Source organism: Taudactylus pleione, unplaced genomic scaffold (genome assembly GCF_031769625.1).
Source record: "Taudactylus pleione unplaced genomic scaffold, aTauple2 ptg000086l, whole genome shotgun sequence".
Taxonomy (NCBI): domain Eukaryota; kingdom Metazoa; phylum Chordata; class Amphibia; order Anura; family Myobatrachidae; genus Taudactylus; species Taudactylus pleione.
This window is the reverse complement of record NW_028284488.1, coordinates 11317641-11335044: the sequence shown is the minus strand read 5'-3', so window position 1 is coordinate 11335044 and position 17404 is coordinate 11317641. Positions and strand designations below refer to the sequence as shown.

The 17404-nt window shown below is 42.3% G+C and overlaps 1 protein-coding gene across 1 annotated transcript in view; it reads left to right on the top strand.

Moving 5' to 3' along the window:
- MKLN1 (muskelin 1) overlaps positions 1 to 17404 on the top strand; it is a 117563-nt gene that overhangs the window by 21239 nt on the left and 78920 nt on the right. The window contains exons 2-5 of the mRNA XM_088468697.1: positions 4212 to 4281; positions 4503 to 4645; positions 6891 to 6979; positions 8290 to 8399. Coding sequence (XP_088324823.1) covers positions 4212 to 4281; positions 4503 to 4645; positions 6891 to 6979; positions 8290 to 8399 — 412 coding nt within the window. The remainder of the gene's footprint in view (positions 1 to 4211; positions 4282 to 4502; positions 4646 to 6890; positions 6980 to 8289; positions 8400 to 17404) is intronic.

The following is a 17404-nucleotide window of genomic DNA, read 5'->3' as shown; positions in this document are numbered from 1 at the left end:
ATGAGGAAATTATAGTACCGGCCTTTAATTCCCCAGACCTCTCGGCTGGTGAGGCCTCCTTGGATGTGGTATGTGCTCTAAGGATTTATGTTGATTGTACCAATTCATTTCGGAAGTGGGACACCTTGTTTGTCCTTTATGGTGGTTTCCGTAAGAAGGGTTGGCCTGCCACTAAGCAAACTTTGGCAGGATGGAGTCACATGGCGATTTCTGAGGCTTACATTCATGAGGGCCTTCCTGTACCATCCTCTGTTAAAGCTCATTCTACTCGGCCTGTTGGTCCTTCGTGGGCAGCTCGACGTGGTGGCTCTGCTGTTCAGCTTTGCAAGGCAGCCACGTGGTCTTCTGCCCATACCTTTTGTGAGGTATTATGCATTTAATACCTTTGCCTCTCAGGATGCGTCCTTGGGGTAGCGAGTTATTCTTTCTGCACAGGAGCGTCCCGAGCCTTAGAGGATACTTCTTTGGGGCATCCCCATGGTATTCTGTGGATACCCTATGGACCCTGAAGTAGAAAATATGAGATATGGTAAGAACTTACCTTTTTGTTATCTCTATTTCTACGAAGTCCATAGAGTTCCACAGGACTCCCGCCCTGTCGCACCTGTACTGCAGATGGGCTTTGATCTGGTCACCGGTTTTTCTGTCTCCTTCTGGTGAGAATGTGATTCTTGTGTGTTCCAGACTTTCTTCTTTCTTCTCCTCTTCTGGCCTATGGCTTGTTACTAGTGTTCCCGCTAGGCTGGTTAGTGGGGCGCGGTGCCCTGCCCTCTTTCTGGAGGGCAAATAGCGCCCTGCCCTCACAGCCTGCCGGTGCCGTCTTCACCCATGGGTCTCAGGACCTCATTCAGAGTCGGTCGTTGCGGCCGCACGGTCGTAAGGTTAAAGGGGCCGGATATGCAAATGAAGCGCTCGCAAGTTGCGTTGTTAAGATGGGATCGTTAGCTGGACGAGCGAGGGGAGGATGCGGCCGTAAGACTAAATACGCCCCCTTCTCGTTCGCATTACACGTCATCTCCGGGCATATAAGGATTAATCGAGACCATCGGGAACCATCTGAGCTGGTCGTAGAGCTTAAGGTTGACCATACCCTCTCTTAAGTACTACGATCAAGTCAGTGTAAAAACCTCCCATGTCACATGTGCCATGACGCTACTTAGTTAATTATCCCATAAAACGCCGTTTGCATAGTCAGGCACGCCTGCGTTCGGATCTCCACTCCCCCGTTCACAAGCACCTTCCCCTGTTACCACCCACAAACTCCTCATCCTGTCACTCAAACTAACGACGTGGCCAAGTTGAAGGAGAGAGAAACTTCTGATCGTAATAGCTAGTTTGCGCACTGGCATTGCAAATTTTACGCATGCGCAGTTTAGCGAACATCGGTGGCGTACGACCGTGCGGCCGCAACGACCGACTCTGAGGTCCTCAGTGTCCCGCGGGTGGGGAAATGTGCGGTGACCCAGTCACCGCCGGTGAATAGACGCTGGGCGCATGCGCCCGGCCTCTATTCTCCCTGTCTGCAGCGCTTGGGGGCTGCACGGTGTGTTCGTAAGTGCCGGGCACTCCCCCAAGAGTGACGAACAGGGGACGTCTCTTATAGACACTCCCCCCTTTTCAATGGCCATGCCCCCTTTTCGGGAGCGCACCTCCGGCGAGCACACGGAAGTGCCTTCTCTAGCTCCGGCGCCCTGCCTGCCGCCAGAGCTAGTGAACACTGTTACGTAACTCCCTTGCCTTGGCTCAGGAGCGGGGTATAGGAGAGGGACCCCAGTGCATCCTGGGAGGCTGAAAACTTAACTGTGTGGTGCCCGATGTCTGCCGCCATCGCCTATACCCCAAGGTGAACTGTGGAACCCTATGGACTTCGCAGAAATAGAGATAACAAGAGTAAGTTCTTACCATATCTCATATTTATTTCTTTTTTTTTACTCATGTTCCTAAAGGCTTCCCAAAATGAAACTTGTACCAAAGAGAGATCGTATTTAAGGGCATAAAAAAAAAAAATGACATACTTTTTTTTTTTTTTTTTTTTTTTTTTAGATATTCAAGGTTAAAGGTTACATCATGTGACCTTGAAATGTAAAAGTCAATATTTAAATACTATATTAAATATTTATGAATACTAAACACGAGTTAGGATATGTTTTAGTTGACCTTGCAAGCAGAATTTATTTTTATTTTTTTCCCCCTCTTCTTGGCATGTTTGCAACTCTGTTACATGAACAACGTGTATCACTGAGTGCTAAAACTTTACATTATGACAGTTACTTTATGCCGTCTATATCATCCTACCAATTTTCATGACAATCTGAGATGGTCGGGTTTGAAGCTGTGATGATTTGGCATGGAATGACCCTTTTCAGAAGGATGCTCAGTCCAACTTGGGGACTATGGGGGTGATACAGTTGGGCACAAGGTTTAGAGAGGTCAAAAACCATGCGGCCAATTTTGGATTACGGCGGGTATGCACGCTCCTGATAACCTCCAGTATCCAATTTAAAAAAAAAAAAAGTGGTTGCCGGGGTTTTAAGAGCTGAAAACCCAGTGGCGCATAGGAAAAATAATCTAAAAAAATTTATATCCATATGTCCGGAGGTCTCCCTGCGGCTCCCAGTGGCCTCCCATACAAATTGTCACTAGGGAGGGGGCTGCTGGGTTCTCCCAGCGCCGGCTACAGGTGGGGTCAAACACCCCGGGGGTCACTCGCATGTATACACACACATCCTCCAATACACACTTACAAACACTCTCATACTGCTGCAGAAGATCTAGCTCCCGATGTTAGATGCAGAAGACACTGTTTCAGAAGGTGAGTAATTAAGGACTGTTTAAGCTAATTGGAAACTTCTAATTGCATAATTAGTCCTCAGGGAGAGGGGGTGGGGGGTTGCCGCGATGGAGACCCAGAGCAAGTCCTGCTGATTTTTCCTAAAAATAAAGATTTTAGGAAAAATCAGACTTGCTCTGGAGGTGTGAGGGGGAAAAAAGAAAAATCACTTCATCCCATTTTCAGTCACCTAATTGAATAGCAAAACCCTGCGGCTGCGGGAAAATCCCAGCGCCGCTGTTTTTTTTTTTTTTTTTTTCTTTCAATTTCCCGCCTGCATTTGAATTCCCTCTTTTGTGAGAGAGCAGCGCCAGTGTTAAACTCTCATGCTCTCTATGTTTAACACAGATGTCGGCCATTACAGATGACATTGACCGGCAACAGGAAGTATAATCCAGACCAGGCCACTTCACACCTGGGGGGTGCCTAACCCTAACTGCCCTGTTACAATAGAGCACAACCGTGCTGCTGCCTGCACTGGATAAAGCATGGGTAGGTGACCTGTTGCAATCCAGCTTCTGTGGAACCTCATATCTCAGCACAGTTTTAGCATACACAAGCGGAAAAACTGTGCCAGGGCATGCTGGGATGTGTACTTTCACAGCAGCTGCAGTGCCACAGGTTGCCTACCCCTTGGATAAAGTATACATACAAGCAGTTTTTTTTGTCATGTCTAAAGCCAATTACAGTAAATGAATTATCTGTTGGCTTATAAAGACATGACTGAAAAGGACATATTAAAGCTAAAAAGAATAATTTATGTATTTAGAAGTTTAGTAAATATAAGCTTGTGTTAAACCATGAAATGAGAAGTTTTCTTGGTATATCTCTTTGCTGAACTGTTGGCTTGTGTGCTTTGGCTACTGCCCAATCTCTGAAGTCAGGCTTCGTTAAAATTCTTCATGCGTATTTATGCTGCAAGCACATCAAAGCTTACCAATTTGGATTGCATTATGTACTAGTTGCTTAGTTACTGATTCAAGAAAAATCTTTTCTACCCCAAAGAGGTAGAACTTGTTTTGGAGACCAAATAAGAACATACTTCAGTTATTTTGGGACACACAGTCTTGGTTAAGCATTTTTTTTTATTTGTTTCATTTTAGTCATTTGCTTTGATGGATATTAAAAAGAAAAGAACCCTGTTGAAGGACTGGCCTTACTCCACATACTCCATTTTGTCACCCACGCATCTGTCAGTATAACTGCTTTTGTCAAGTTAAATAACAATGTATGTGAAACCTGTAGGGTTTTTGGTAGAAAAACACCAAGTATTTTTCCCCTCTTTTCACTGTTCCCAAAAGATGGCATACCCACCTGATCCTCTTATATACCTCCTATGTGGCACATTCACTTTGCTCACCGTCAACTTTTGTTTTTCTAGAAACATTTTAGTTGACAAACCCAATGATCAGTCTTCACGGTGGTCATCAGAGAGCAACTATCCTCCCCAGGTAAGTGTCATGACTATAGGAAGAGTAGGCATGTAGCAATTATCATGTTATAAAAGTAAAGTGTTAAAGAAAAAACTATAGCAGTATTGAGATAGAAAATGCTGTATTCTGTGCTGTTAGGCAGCTGTAATATGTATTTGAATAATGCTTGCATAGAGGAGAAACTGTATATTTGGCAATAGATTTGTTTCATTGTTCTACAATGTGTTCTATACGCATAGTATCTCATATTGAAAGTGGAGAGACCAGCCATTGTCCAAAGCATCACATTTGGAAAATATGAGAAGACACACGTCTGTAATTTGAAGAAGTTCAAGGTCTTTGGTGGAATGAATGAAGAGAACATGACAGAGCTTTTGTCTAGGTAAGCAAAAATATGTCCCATTGGACTTCTGGCATGAATAATACTTGAAAGGAATACATCTGAGCATATTTATTAAAATAAAAAGAAATAAACAGGAACTTTATTTTATGTATGATTAGAGAGAAATGTGCCATAGCTCAAGTGATTGCCCAATAATGTTGACTATTTGGAATGAAGTAGAAACTCTGTTTATATTTCAAACTTTAATGGCCCACAGCCCATGAACTGTGATACTAACTGCTGAAACTCATGTATATTTTGTTAGTTATTAATCTATTCGGCCACTATCTGTGGGCTATTTCAATATGTAACTGCCTTTAAAAGTAAATGAAACCATGAGCAACTGTTTTTTTTTTTTTTTTTTTTTTTAAACCATAAAATGATTTGTATTCCTAACGTTGTGGGATGTCTAGTCTCAGCCTTTTATACCTCTTTTACTTCAAAGTCCCGGGTCTGACCCGGGATTTGAAACCCTTTTCCACACCAGGACAGACCCATTTTACAGTGCCAACCCGTGGTATGCCTGGGTTGGCACAGTTCACCCCAGAGCCGGGTATGCAGGGACCCGGCTCTTCCGGCGTTGCAGTGGAAGCTTGGAGATGTAGTCACCAAGCGCCACTGAAGTCGGCCAATCGGGTAGAATGCGGCATGACCTGGGTAATTGTGACCCAGCTCGCGCTGTTAACACTGCAGGGTGCCCAACCCTGCAAGCTACCAGAGTTGGATCTCCGGGTCACTGGACCCGGGTGGATCCATTTACACTGTCAAAAATCCCGGGTTGATGCGCGTTCACGTGCAACAACTCAGGATTTTCAGATCTGTGTAAAAAGGGTATTAGTTACATAGTGCAGGGGTAATACAATTTACAACAATCCATTGCTGCAGCCACCTATACTTTATCTCAATAATAAACCCTGAGTAGGGCAATTGGTCCTAATCACTTACTATAATAAAATCAAATTTAAAAAAAAAAAGCGGTATTTAGTTTTCTTTACCCCTTTTCTGTTGCATAGTGGGGTTTATTATTTTTTTTGTAATTTGTGCTATTGAAAACCTTTTAAGAACAAGGTAAGAAAAAAATCAATAGTTACAAAACATTATTGTAATAGACCAGCAAGTACGTCTAGTTTGTTGGTTCTCAAGGAAAATTAACAGTGAATATGTTTAAAAATATGAATATTAAACAAAGCCCATTTGATCAGTTTACTTTACTGCACTATTTCACTGTTTAAATTAGGGGTGAGCGGGTTCGGTTTTACTCGGATCTGTAAACGGCATTTTATTGGCTATCGCCTATCATGTGTTTTAGATAGCCAATATAATCCGAATTTGCGGTAAAGTGGCGATAAGAACGGAGTAAAACCGAGCCTGCACATCCCTAGTTTAAATATACCCCCATTTGATCTTCAGATGTACTACACAGAGGTGCAGATGTATGAAGCTCTGGAAAAGTGAGAAAGTGGAGAGTGATAAACGACCAACCACTCAGCTCCCAACTGTCATGTTACAGGCTGTGGGCCATATTAAATTTGAAGCGAAAAGACCGTTATCACGGTCAAAATTGAATGTGACCATTGTAAGTTTGAAGTGTGTGTGGGTGTATTGGATGTGTGGCTTTAGTGGGTCATGAGGGAGCAGGTGAATTTTGTCCCAATTTTTTTGTAATTGAGAGCTGTGACATATCGTTAATATTAGCTGTGCCAGGTGTGCTTTTATATTAAGCAGTTTTGTGAAGTCTACCTAGTATATGGTATTACTTATGCTGGGCATACACTATACAATTATCTGTCCAATCTGGCTGGTTAGAATGAAAACCTGGTAATGTATGGGAGCAAATGACCGACGATCATATGGTTTTAAACACTGGAAAACTGACACATAATTTTTCAAATTGGTTAAATTCGTGTGTTTTAACCAATTTGTCTGTACAACCATTTTTATCTGTTTTCCAGTGTTTGTGAGCAAATGGTCGATTGTCATTTGCTCCCATACATTACCAGATTTTCATTTCAACCAGCCAGATTGGACAGGTATCTGACAGATCATTGTATAATGTATGCCCAGCATTAGTGTAACCTCCGCCATGCCCAATGTATAATTTCAAAGACCTTTTCAGAAGATTTCATATTTAAATCAACAATGATTAAATCTATATTACTATATTTTAATATTGGACTCTTATTCTGCTTTATTATTGAATTGCACTATAAGCCACTGTATTCATTATAAGTATTTTATCTTTCAGTGGTCTGAAGAATGATTACAACAAAGAGACATTCACATTGAAGCATAAAATTGATGAGCAAATGTTCCCATGCCGGTTTGTTAAAATAGGTATGTTAATAGTTTGTGCTGTGCATAGTTCAGTATCCTTAGCCTTATATCATTCTGATTTCTGTTATGTAGGCATGATGATGATGATAATGTAGTTTTGGATATAGATATAATATGCATTGATTTGCTAAACTTAGACACTGTAGGCAAACCATTTTTATCTAAATTTCCTGTGGAGAAATACTGGATGGATTAGGCACAATTTTTTTATTTTTTTTTTCATTATGACTGCACACTATATTTGCTTTTTTCTTTTGGTGTAAGTTTCTTAATCTGTTTCAGGACTTTCTTATGCAATCTGTTTTTGTAAAGTGTACGCTTCAAACATTTAGTAAGTAAAAGGGTAGCGTTCTGCTAGTTGCAGTTGAGCTTTGGGTGGTATGATTGTGTGGATTCCTGTGGTATTGTCCCTCAGCTAGATGTCTTGTGTTCTGCAGGTTGGACGGGTCTGATATGTTAGGAGTTGGGCCTGTGTCTGCTAGAGGTCTGTTCTGATGTACCTGAGTGAGTGATGTATTCAGAAATAGTCTTCTGGTCAGAAATGATAAATCCATGGAGAAGAGATCAATCCAGAAATAATGTTATCTGTCTGGATCAGGATGTGTCCTAACCCATGGTTGTGGTGTCAATGGGCTTATAGGGATAATTTGGAGTGTCAGTCCCAAAATGGCTAATACGTAACAGTGATACGTCAGATTTTTGTTAGAATGGAGCAGCTTGGTGGGTGTTTGTGGACAAGAATATGTATTTGATATGTGGGTGGTGAAATGAAAATGGGAATTAAATGGGATAATGAGTAGATGATGATTTAGATAATTTATGTACAGGGCAATAACATGACCACAAACATATGGGTTTTGTGGATACAGGGATAGAATATAAGGGCTGTGATGAGATGGCATAATGATGGGTGTATTTTTTTAGGGAGAAATTAGGAGTAGAAATAGTATGAGTAAATGTTAGAAAAAAATCTATATAATGGATATCTATATATAAAAATAAAATATGCCTGTATGTGAAATAAACTAATTACCGCTTTAAATCTAGCGACTTTTTTTCCAGCATTGTGCAGGACCAGCGAATCTTAGCCTATTACATTTGGACCATAAAATAATAAAATACACAGGCTATGCTATTGCTGTATGTTGATCAATATTTTTTATTTTTATAAAATTTGGATATTTTCCCACTGACCATTAAGGTCTGTTATTTGCATATATTTGAATGTTAAGTTCAGTGCCTGAAGGGATCTGGATAAATGATTTTCTTGCCAAGTCAAGGTAATCAATTTTTTTTTTTTTTCTTTCTAGTTCCTCTATTGTCTTGGGGGCCAAGTTTTAACTTTAGTATATGGTATGTCGAAATCAATGGTATTGATGAGCCAGATGTGGTGCAGCCCTGTCTTCATTGGTACAGCAAGGTAGGTGTGCATTTTAATTCATTGTTATCAACTTGTGTGTTTCAAGCTCTATAGAGCATACAAAGCATCCACTGTCATTGAGAGGGTGTTTATTTGGCTTTTGGGACAGAATCCTTTGAAAAGCTGTTTTGTTTACTCCTATCGGTTTCTTAATTTCCTTCTTTGCTTGTGGATGTGTTTTTGACTCGCATGAAAGTTTTTATATTGCATGAATGAAAACTGTCATTTTTTTGGTATGAGATGTCATGTTGGTGAATATGCAATAGTATGATCATTAATAATGATCTAGGCAAGAATGTGTTACATATGTTACTGGGGAGAGTGCTCTACATTTTGTGACTATACATGGGTTTGTATTCCACTTTTCAGGTTAGACATTTGCTTATAGATTTTTGGATTCGATTCTCCTTGTTCTAATACCAGTTTTGGAAGTCTGGTGAATTTGTTTTAAAATATCCTCTGTTCTAAAATATCACCGTAATTCTCAATATCCTCATCAACACATGAAGCTTGTAAGTCCCAAAATAGTCCTTCCAAGCTGTTTGATTAATTGTCTTAGTATGCTAGATCTTCCATGGGTCCCTTTCCTATGTGCCCCTATGAGCAATTTTGTAAGCAGAAAATTGATAGTTCTCTATAGCTGCATAGATATTTGCTTCTGCCAGTGGCCATCACCACAGGTAGAGACTGTGATGCTACAGCCCCTCTGGAGCTGCTACTACGAAGACTTGCCTTTTATCCGCTGTCTTATTCAGAAATTGACTCTTGTTCAATGCTCGCAAGAGAAATGTAAGGCAGGTCCCAAAACAACTATTGTCTCATCACTACCAAAGCTATGAGCACATCATGGGCTTTTCAAATAAAGCTGCCCTTTAAGGAGACTCTCCCATTCCCCTATTTTACAACACTCATTTAGTGGTGTGGAGAGACTTTGGAGTTTTTAGTTTGCATTGTTCTGGTCTGCGTGCCATTGTTCCTGTGTGCTACTTTGTTCCATACTACTTTTTCTGTGTCCCCAGATGAAAAGGATTAAACAGATATGCAAAAATCCTGCTCCAAGCTAGTCTTCTCCACTATTCGCAGCCTCTGTGCTTTTTATATCTTCATGTGCATACTGTAATCTTGGGGGAAGGAGGGCAGGGGTGCTGGGGTTGTTTTTTTTTTTTTTATTTTATTAAACCAGAGCGGTCCTCCCCTTAAATGTTTTTTGCAAAAGTGCTGTGTGTGGAATTTTGATGGCTACCACTGCAAGAAAGTCACTCAAAGTTTTCTCCCTCAACCATGAAAATCATGAGTCTGGTTAATTTGGCCACATGAATGACGAAACTGGACTGACCTTATTTGAGATTAATGCAAAGTGGTGAAATTCACTGGAATCCTTGCAGGCTGGTTGATGGATAACCACACATTTTATACAAATGCAGTCTTGGCCAATTACATTTTTGGAATATCCATACTAAGGGCCGTATTCCATTAGTTTCGCCTCGGCAAAAAAGTTCAGACTTTTTGTTGCCTTTGCCTGTTTTGGAGGCGCAAACTTTTAGTCCGTATTCAATTCCCAAACAGGCGAAAACAGGACCCGGCGAATGTGAACCAGGTGAAAAGTGCAGGATGAATTGGGGGAATCACTCTGTCCCCCAGAAAAAGATTTTTGAAATCATTATGGTAGTTTAGGATTAGCCATAATTGAACTAGTTATGGTACTTAAGTGGTGGTAATTGCTTGCTATTAGCGTCTAGGCAAAAGTGTTGAAGAATTGCATAAAGCAGTGTTTTTTTTGGTGAAAATAAGTAGTCACATCAAATTTGGGGTGCTTGAAAATGGGTACCAGCATATTTTTGTCTCTAAAGTGAAGTGTTAGGAAAAGGGAAATTCCTCTGTAATACAAGCACCTGCAATCCCAAAAACACTTGGCCCCTTCTTAGAGCACCCCCAGAAGCTTATTTTGCTAGTTTTGAAGTTGTTACCCCACTTTTATTCATTTTCGCTCCAAACTTCTAAGCCGTTTTTGGGGTGTTACAATAATTTTTTTCTCTTTTTTTGGGGTGAATTGTCTGTTTTTGGAGGGGTGTACCAAGGGTTCTGAGTGGTTTCCCAACATCTGCACCCCAAAATATAGATTTTGCACTTATTTTCTCCTGCCATTCTGTGCAGAAAAAGTTTTGCCTATTTCAGTGCATTGACTTTTCGCTTAGGCGAAAACTGAATGGAATTGAATACAAAGATACATTTTCAGGCGAAATTATCTCCAAAAAACGGGCGAAAACAGGCTTTAAGCTCCGAATTGAATACGGCCCATAGTGTTAAAAATGAAGTGTTATGCTGAGTTGCAGGTACCCACCAATGTGGCCGTGTCTACTTACTTGTAAGTTATGATAGTATATCCTATATCTTTGTTTTATAATCTCACTAACCACTAGCTGTCTGGCAGGATAAATATTGTAGATACAGTGGAAACTAAAATGATCTGCCTTTTTCCTGCACAATTTAAAACTGCGATACAGTCAAGTGCAAAACCAGGTGTGTTTTGCATTAAATAATATTGCCTTTAAAATTCTGTAGACAAAAATGGTTGTGATCGGCTTCGAAAAAACTGTCGTTTAGTAAATTAACCCTCAAGTGTCATGTATATTAATACAAAGAGGGAAATGTAATAACCTAGGAGATGGAAGCATCTACTCCATTCCAACAAGTCCAGTGATTGCAAATACGCTTTATAGCGCATATTTTACCCGGTATCGAGGACCGGGGACTCAAATTTTTCGGAATGGGTGAGTCCACGGGGACGCGATCCGCTGCGGCCAATCCCTGGCTCCCCATTAAATGATTGATTGACTGCCGGCAATAAAAAGCAGACTGACCTCTAGTGTCGTACTGCTGTTCTACAGGGACTGACATGACGACGACAGCCCCTGCATCCGAAGTGAAGACATCCTCCGGTAAGTGTAAGCGGGCGGGCAGCGGCTTAATTATGAGCGGGTGACTGGTGCGCCAGGCCAGCTCAAGGCAGAGAGGCTGTACAAGGGTGTGTTAGTGCACGCCAGGAAAGTTTGGGGAGCCTTCTTATCATGTTTGCCCGACGGCTGGCAGCATGGAGTGTCATTTGTGACAGACAGCCTAACAGTGTCATCAGATTGGCTGCCTGTCATTACAGCTGCCGGGCGCTGGTGATATGTAGTGCTGCGCTGAGTGTGTGTGTGTATAGATTTGAAAATTTGCATTAAGCTACTTTGAAGTCTTAGTAACAGAATGAGACTGCTCAAAAAATTCACCATCCGCCCTCAAACATTTTCTCCACCTCTCAACCCAAGCTGTGAAACCGCTTTGGAAAAATTCCAGTGGTTGGTGTTTGACCCAGGAGCATATGGCGTTTTTAATAACCTCCTATGACTTCAAAATGTTGACCACGGTAACAGTTTTTGAGAGTGCCAAACAGATGAAAATCAGAAGGGGCCAAATCAGGACTGCATGGTGGATGTGGCATTATTGCCCACCCCATTTTGGCAATGGCCGCAGATGTTGCCATCAAAGTGTGAGATCTGGCATTGTCGTGGTGTAAGATGACATTTGACAGTGGAATTGTTGACCCTTTTTTTTGAATGCTTCTTAAGTGTAATGTATCTGTCACTATTTGGTTTAGTTTGGTTCCAAGTAATCGATGAGAATAACACTTTGGCAATCTCAGAAGAATGTGGCCATGCCTTTGTTTACGGATCGCTGTGATTTCAACTTTTTTGGCCTAGGTGAACTTGGGTCTTTCCATTGCTTTGATTGGGCCTCTGTTTCTGGGTCATAAAGGAATACCCAGGTCTCCTCTCCTGTAATGACATTTTCCAAAAATGTCTCAGGGTTGGCTTCAAAGTTGGTCAAAAGTTCATTGCACACTTCCACCCTCTGGGCCTTATGATCCCTGGTTAATTGCTTTGGAACCCATTTAGCACACACTTTACGATATCCCAAATCATTGATTAGTGTTTTTTCAGTGCCATGGCTACATTAAAGTTAATCACTGATATCTCTGATGGTCACACGACGGTCTTTCTGAATCATGACATCGACTTTGTTTGCTCTCTGCTGTCACTGCAGTTGATGGTCTGCCACCACGAGGTTTGTCACACACTGACTATTCTCCCAATTGAAAACACTTCATCCATCCTCTGACATTGCTGTAGTCAATTGTACGCTCACCATACACTTTTTTTTCAGTCTTCTATGGATTTCTGTAGCACTGAAGCCTTCTTTCTCCAGAAATTCAATGACTGCTCTTTGTTTCATCTTGGATTCCATGGTATTTCTTGACTACCTAAACAAAACTACATATATAGTTAGCAGATATATTAAACTACAAAGTTTCAAATAAATGTTGCATATTATTTCAGAGTTATGAGCGTTTAGGCATTACCCTCGTGTGTGTGTGTGTGTGTGTGTGTGTGTGTGTGTGTACACATACATACGTGTGTGATAGACACTGGAGAAGTTAGGGATGGCGTGTATACGTGTCCCAGATTCCTGTAATATGTATTTTAACCCCCAGGAAAAGTCTGTTTCACAAACAGATTTGAGGGTCGGCTTTTGGTAAAAACCGGAGAATGGGTCCTGGGGGTGTGGATGTAAGAGAAGGGAGGGCTCCATCCACAGGGCCGTTTCAGGTGTTGGGCCTTTCAGCCTGAGAGCAGGCTAATTGGGGATTACACCTGGAAGTGGCTCAATATAGCCGTGTAAGAGTTTAGATGCAGTGTCTCACACCCTGGGGAGAACAGACACTGAGGTTTTGTTCAGAGACACTGGGACCTTTTGAAAGTGCTGTTTGTGGTGAGGCAGTAGGCCTTGCCACTTGTAGAGAGGAAATTACCTGTCTAGTCAGTGCCCAGCCGGGCTAGGACTTATTTTATGTTTGGTTTATTTGACTATTGGAGTTGCACAATAAAAACTGGTGCTGACCAGCTTGCACAAAAACCCACGACTGGAGTGCTGTTTCCTGGCTGCTGTGAGTAAGGAGGTGTCCACCTACCCCAGGAGAGGGACCCCTACCCTGATCATATCACAAAATATATATAAAAGGCTAGGTGGGCAGAGGCACACATGGGGCCTTGTTAAATATATATAATATAATTTTTACAAGCCCCCATGTGTGCCTCTGCCTGCTTCCCCATATGTGTGCCTCTGATTGGTAAGTACTACTTGTTTAATTTATACTGGACCCCAAATATTCTGATGTAAGTCTGCCTGCACTCTGTGCTGCATCCATGTAGCCTGGCAGCACTGGACTTTTCCAGGTGCCTCAGACTCAGCCAGATGCTGGTGTGACCCAGAAATGTTGATGCGGTGACATGACGTTGCGTACCTGCATTCCTCCTCCTGCTGCAGTGACACAGCAGGGCTGGCTGCAGTGCAGTGAATTTGAATCAGTGTGTTTATTTTTTCCTGTGGGGGGCCAATGTCTGTGGTTTTTCTTCATGGTGGGGTCAATGTGTTTGTTTTATTCCTACCAGAGCCAATGTCATCTACTACGTGCTTCATGGGATGTAGCTGCTAAATTGTTAGATATACAAAAAACCTTAATTTAGATGGCACCCAGAAAAGGTCAGGTAGGACCCCAATTTTTTTTTTTTTTAACTTTGGGGTTCCTGGGGCCCACATTTTCTTTTGGCTTCGCGTGACCACTGTAGTCTAACCATTTTTAAAAGGGTTTTGCCTTTTATTTTATTACCAGTTGCAAACATTAGGCAGACTGAAATCTCACCGATGCTTGAATCTTGTAGGCTGTTGCATTTCCCCCACAGTCTTTGAAGTGGATAGCTGTATTACTTGACTTTCCTCTTTTTATTTATTTTTTTTAACCTGCCTCTCTATACTGTAGTGAGTAAAAGGGAAAACTAATTTTTTTTTCAGACACTGAAGGAAAACCATAAACTCTGTTCAATCCATTTGTTGAGCAAAAAGTGAAGTACATAGCAAGAAGATGTTTTTTTTCCTTGCTTTTCATGCTTTCAGCTCTTTCAAAGGTCAACAAGATGACTTTCTGAAAAGATGGGTATTGCTGCTTAAAACAAGTACCCTATCTTTCACAATTTATTTTTACCAGTGGAAACGTGTCTGACCTTTTAGAGCTATCCTATTATTTGTGCTGTGAGGATTTTTTTTTGTATGCTGTTTTCACTTTTTTTTTTTTTTTTTATTATAGTACTACGTCCTTCCCCCATTTTATTATGTGTTTACTCTGTGAAAGGGATAATGCCTATGTGCCATTCATGATGGAAGTATAATAGATTAAACAATTAGGCTTCTTACAAACTGGTAATTTTCCTTTTGAACAGCATTTTTAAAGGCTGTTTAATACAATTTGATGCTGATAAACCACAAAAATGTAACCGAATGGACTTTGTGCTCACACACTTTCTGACCAGAGTTCAAAATACTTTGCTTTAATTCAACATTGCCTGCAGCGTTTACAAGCAATATAATGGGCGGCTATTGGAGCACTCAGCAAATGTGTAGAACACTATACTGTGGGAACGCTTTGCAATGCGCTTCTAATACTGTGTTAAAAGCCCTTTCCCTTTGGCCTCACTTTTAACAGCCCTTCTGTGCAAGTTATTTGTCTATTCTGTATTTGATTATCACAAATATCTGCATATAAAATAGAAATAAGAATTAAAATACAGTATGGATAATCTGGATTAAAAATTCAAATTTTTAATGTACTGTAACCTTTCAGAGCATTCAGATTGTACACAAGATTTTAATGTAAGAGTTATGTTTTTCAGCACTCTATACATCTTTGCAGTTAAGTATTATACAGTATATTGAGACATGCAAAATGTCCATTTCTTCTTCAGGGTCCATAGGCTCCACAGGGAGACCTTGGGGTGTAGGTGATGGCTTGGACATCCGGGCACCACACAGTTGAACTTTTGCGCCCAGGATGCACTGGGCCACTCTCCCTATACCCCGCTCCCGACCAGAGGCGCCTCAGTTTCGTTTGGTGCTCAGCCAGAATCAGGTCACTGGAGACGCAGTGGGGCTGTTTCACAGCCCCAGAACATATTCTTCAAAACTCCAGAGCGGGCAGCGCCGGACTGTCCATAGGACGTCCGCACTGCCTCTCCGTCACCCCTCTGGCGCTGCGACGCCAGTACAGATCTGAGGATCGCGGCCGGACCAAGGGGTCTGTGCTTGCCGGACCTCGCGGGACTCCCAGAACTGTGGCCGGACATCAGGTAAGGCGGATCACTGCTTGCGGTGATCCGCATGATAGCAGTCCTTTTTTTCCAGATCTCGGGGGACAGACTGGGGATGATGGTAGTGGAGCCATCCATATACCCTGCGCTTCCACTAGACCACCAGGGACTCTAAGCTGGAACCGGCATCCCGGGGGTTGATTGCCGACCAGGGGAGGCAGCCTTCCCTGTTTAGCGGCTCCTCAGATCAGCGCGCCTTTTCTAAGGTCTGGCTCTGCTGAAGCGGTTCTCCTCCCATGGACACGCCCCCTCTGAGGTCTTTGGCGGCCATTTTCTCTCACTGGCAAGTCGCAGCTCTCTCAGGAGGTCACTGAGTCCGGTCCCCCTTACGTACCTCACCTCCTGGTAAGGGTATGTAGCACTATAGCCTAACAGACACTGAGTCTGCGTAGTTGAATTGTAGTGCCATTGTGCAGGTGATTTCTCTGCATTATATGTGACTTGTGCTAGCGCTGTTTGTCTGTGTCTCTAACTCATACTGTCAGACATATTGCTATACCTTTGCTTTCTATCTACTGCCCTAACAGTACATGGTGTTGTCAGGGTGTTTTTTGCTACCTCACATTTTTTGCAAATCTTTGTGGTCTGTAACATACACTGTGTGCCTTTTTTTGAGCCTTTGTCCCTGCAGCTTCTTGAAGCATCAGCCAGGAATAGTATTTTGGCTCCCGCCTAGTATCTGACATACTCAGGGGTTGCATTATACTCTGTGCCATATTGTGTGCTTATTTCTCTGCCAAAAAGGTATGAGAATGTTGATGATGTACACTCTGATGCGCCCATCCTGCTGTCATGCAAGTCATGTGCGGCAGGTTTACGTGAGGAGGAGATGGTACAAGATGGATTATGTGTGAGATGCTATAATCCTCCAGGTCCTTCTAATGTCTCGGTCCCTATGCAGGAACCCCCTTGGGCTTCCTTTGCTTAGGTATTGACCTCTTTTGCGGGCCGTTTGGTAGTAACAACTGTTTTCCCCCCTATAGTGTTCCCACAGCAGTCTGTTATTCCCTCACAGGGGTTTCATCAACAGGATACGGACGTGCAGAGGTACCTCTTGTGCCTCCACCAAATCCCCGTAGGCCAAGCGGCATTTGCAATTATCTTAGTCTACATACCGATCCTGGGATGTAGTCCGATGACTGAGAGATTGTGCCTGACTCTCCTCCGCAGGAGGTGGAGACTCTAAGATCAATATTCCTGCTCTGATACGAGCTGTGTGTTCTGCCTTAGTCATGGAGGAGGACGAACCACCAGCACCGTGGTCAAAACATGCTCTGCTCAAAGAAATAAGGGTTACTTCTGCGGAATTTCCTTTATCTGATCAGCTAGTGGATCATATGGCGGCGGCTTGGCAATCACCTGGGACGCGTTTCCAGGCTCAAACGCCTAGCCTACTGTTACCATTTTCCTGAGGAACACTGTGCTAAATGGGAGACACCTCCTGCGGCGGATTCTCATGTTACGTGCTTAATTAAGAGTGCTACATTGCCTATGCCATCCATATCTTCCTTAAAGATCCTACGCATAGGAAGGTGGAACTTTACCTGAAATCTATTTATTCTTTCAGGGGTAACCGCCCGGCTGTCCATGGCTTTCTCCTGGGTGGCCATGACTATGGAATTTTGGGCAGAATCTCTTGATGACTCTCTTCCTACAGATGTTTCCAAAGATCACGGGACATTGGTGGGTAACCTCCGTGATGCAGCTGCATATATTAACGAAGCTGCTTTGGATGTCAGTCTGTTGACTTCCAGGATTTCGGCT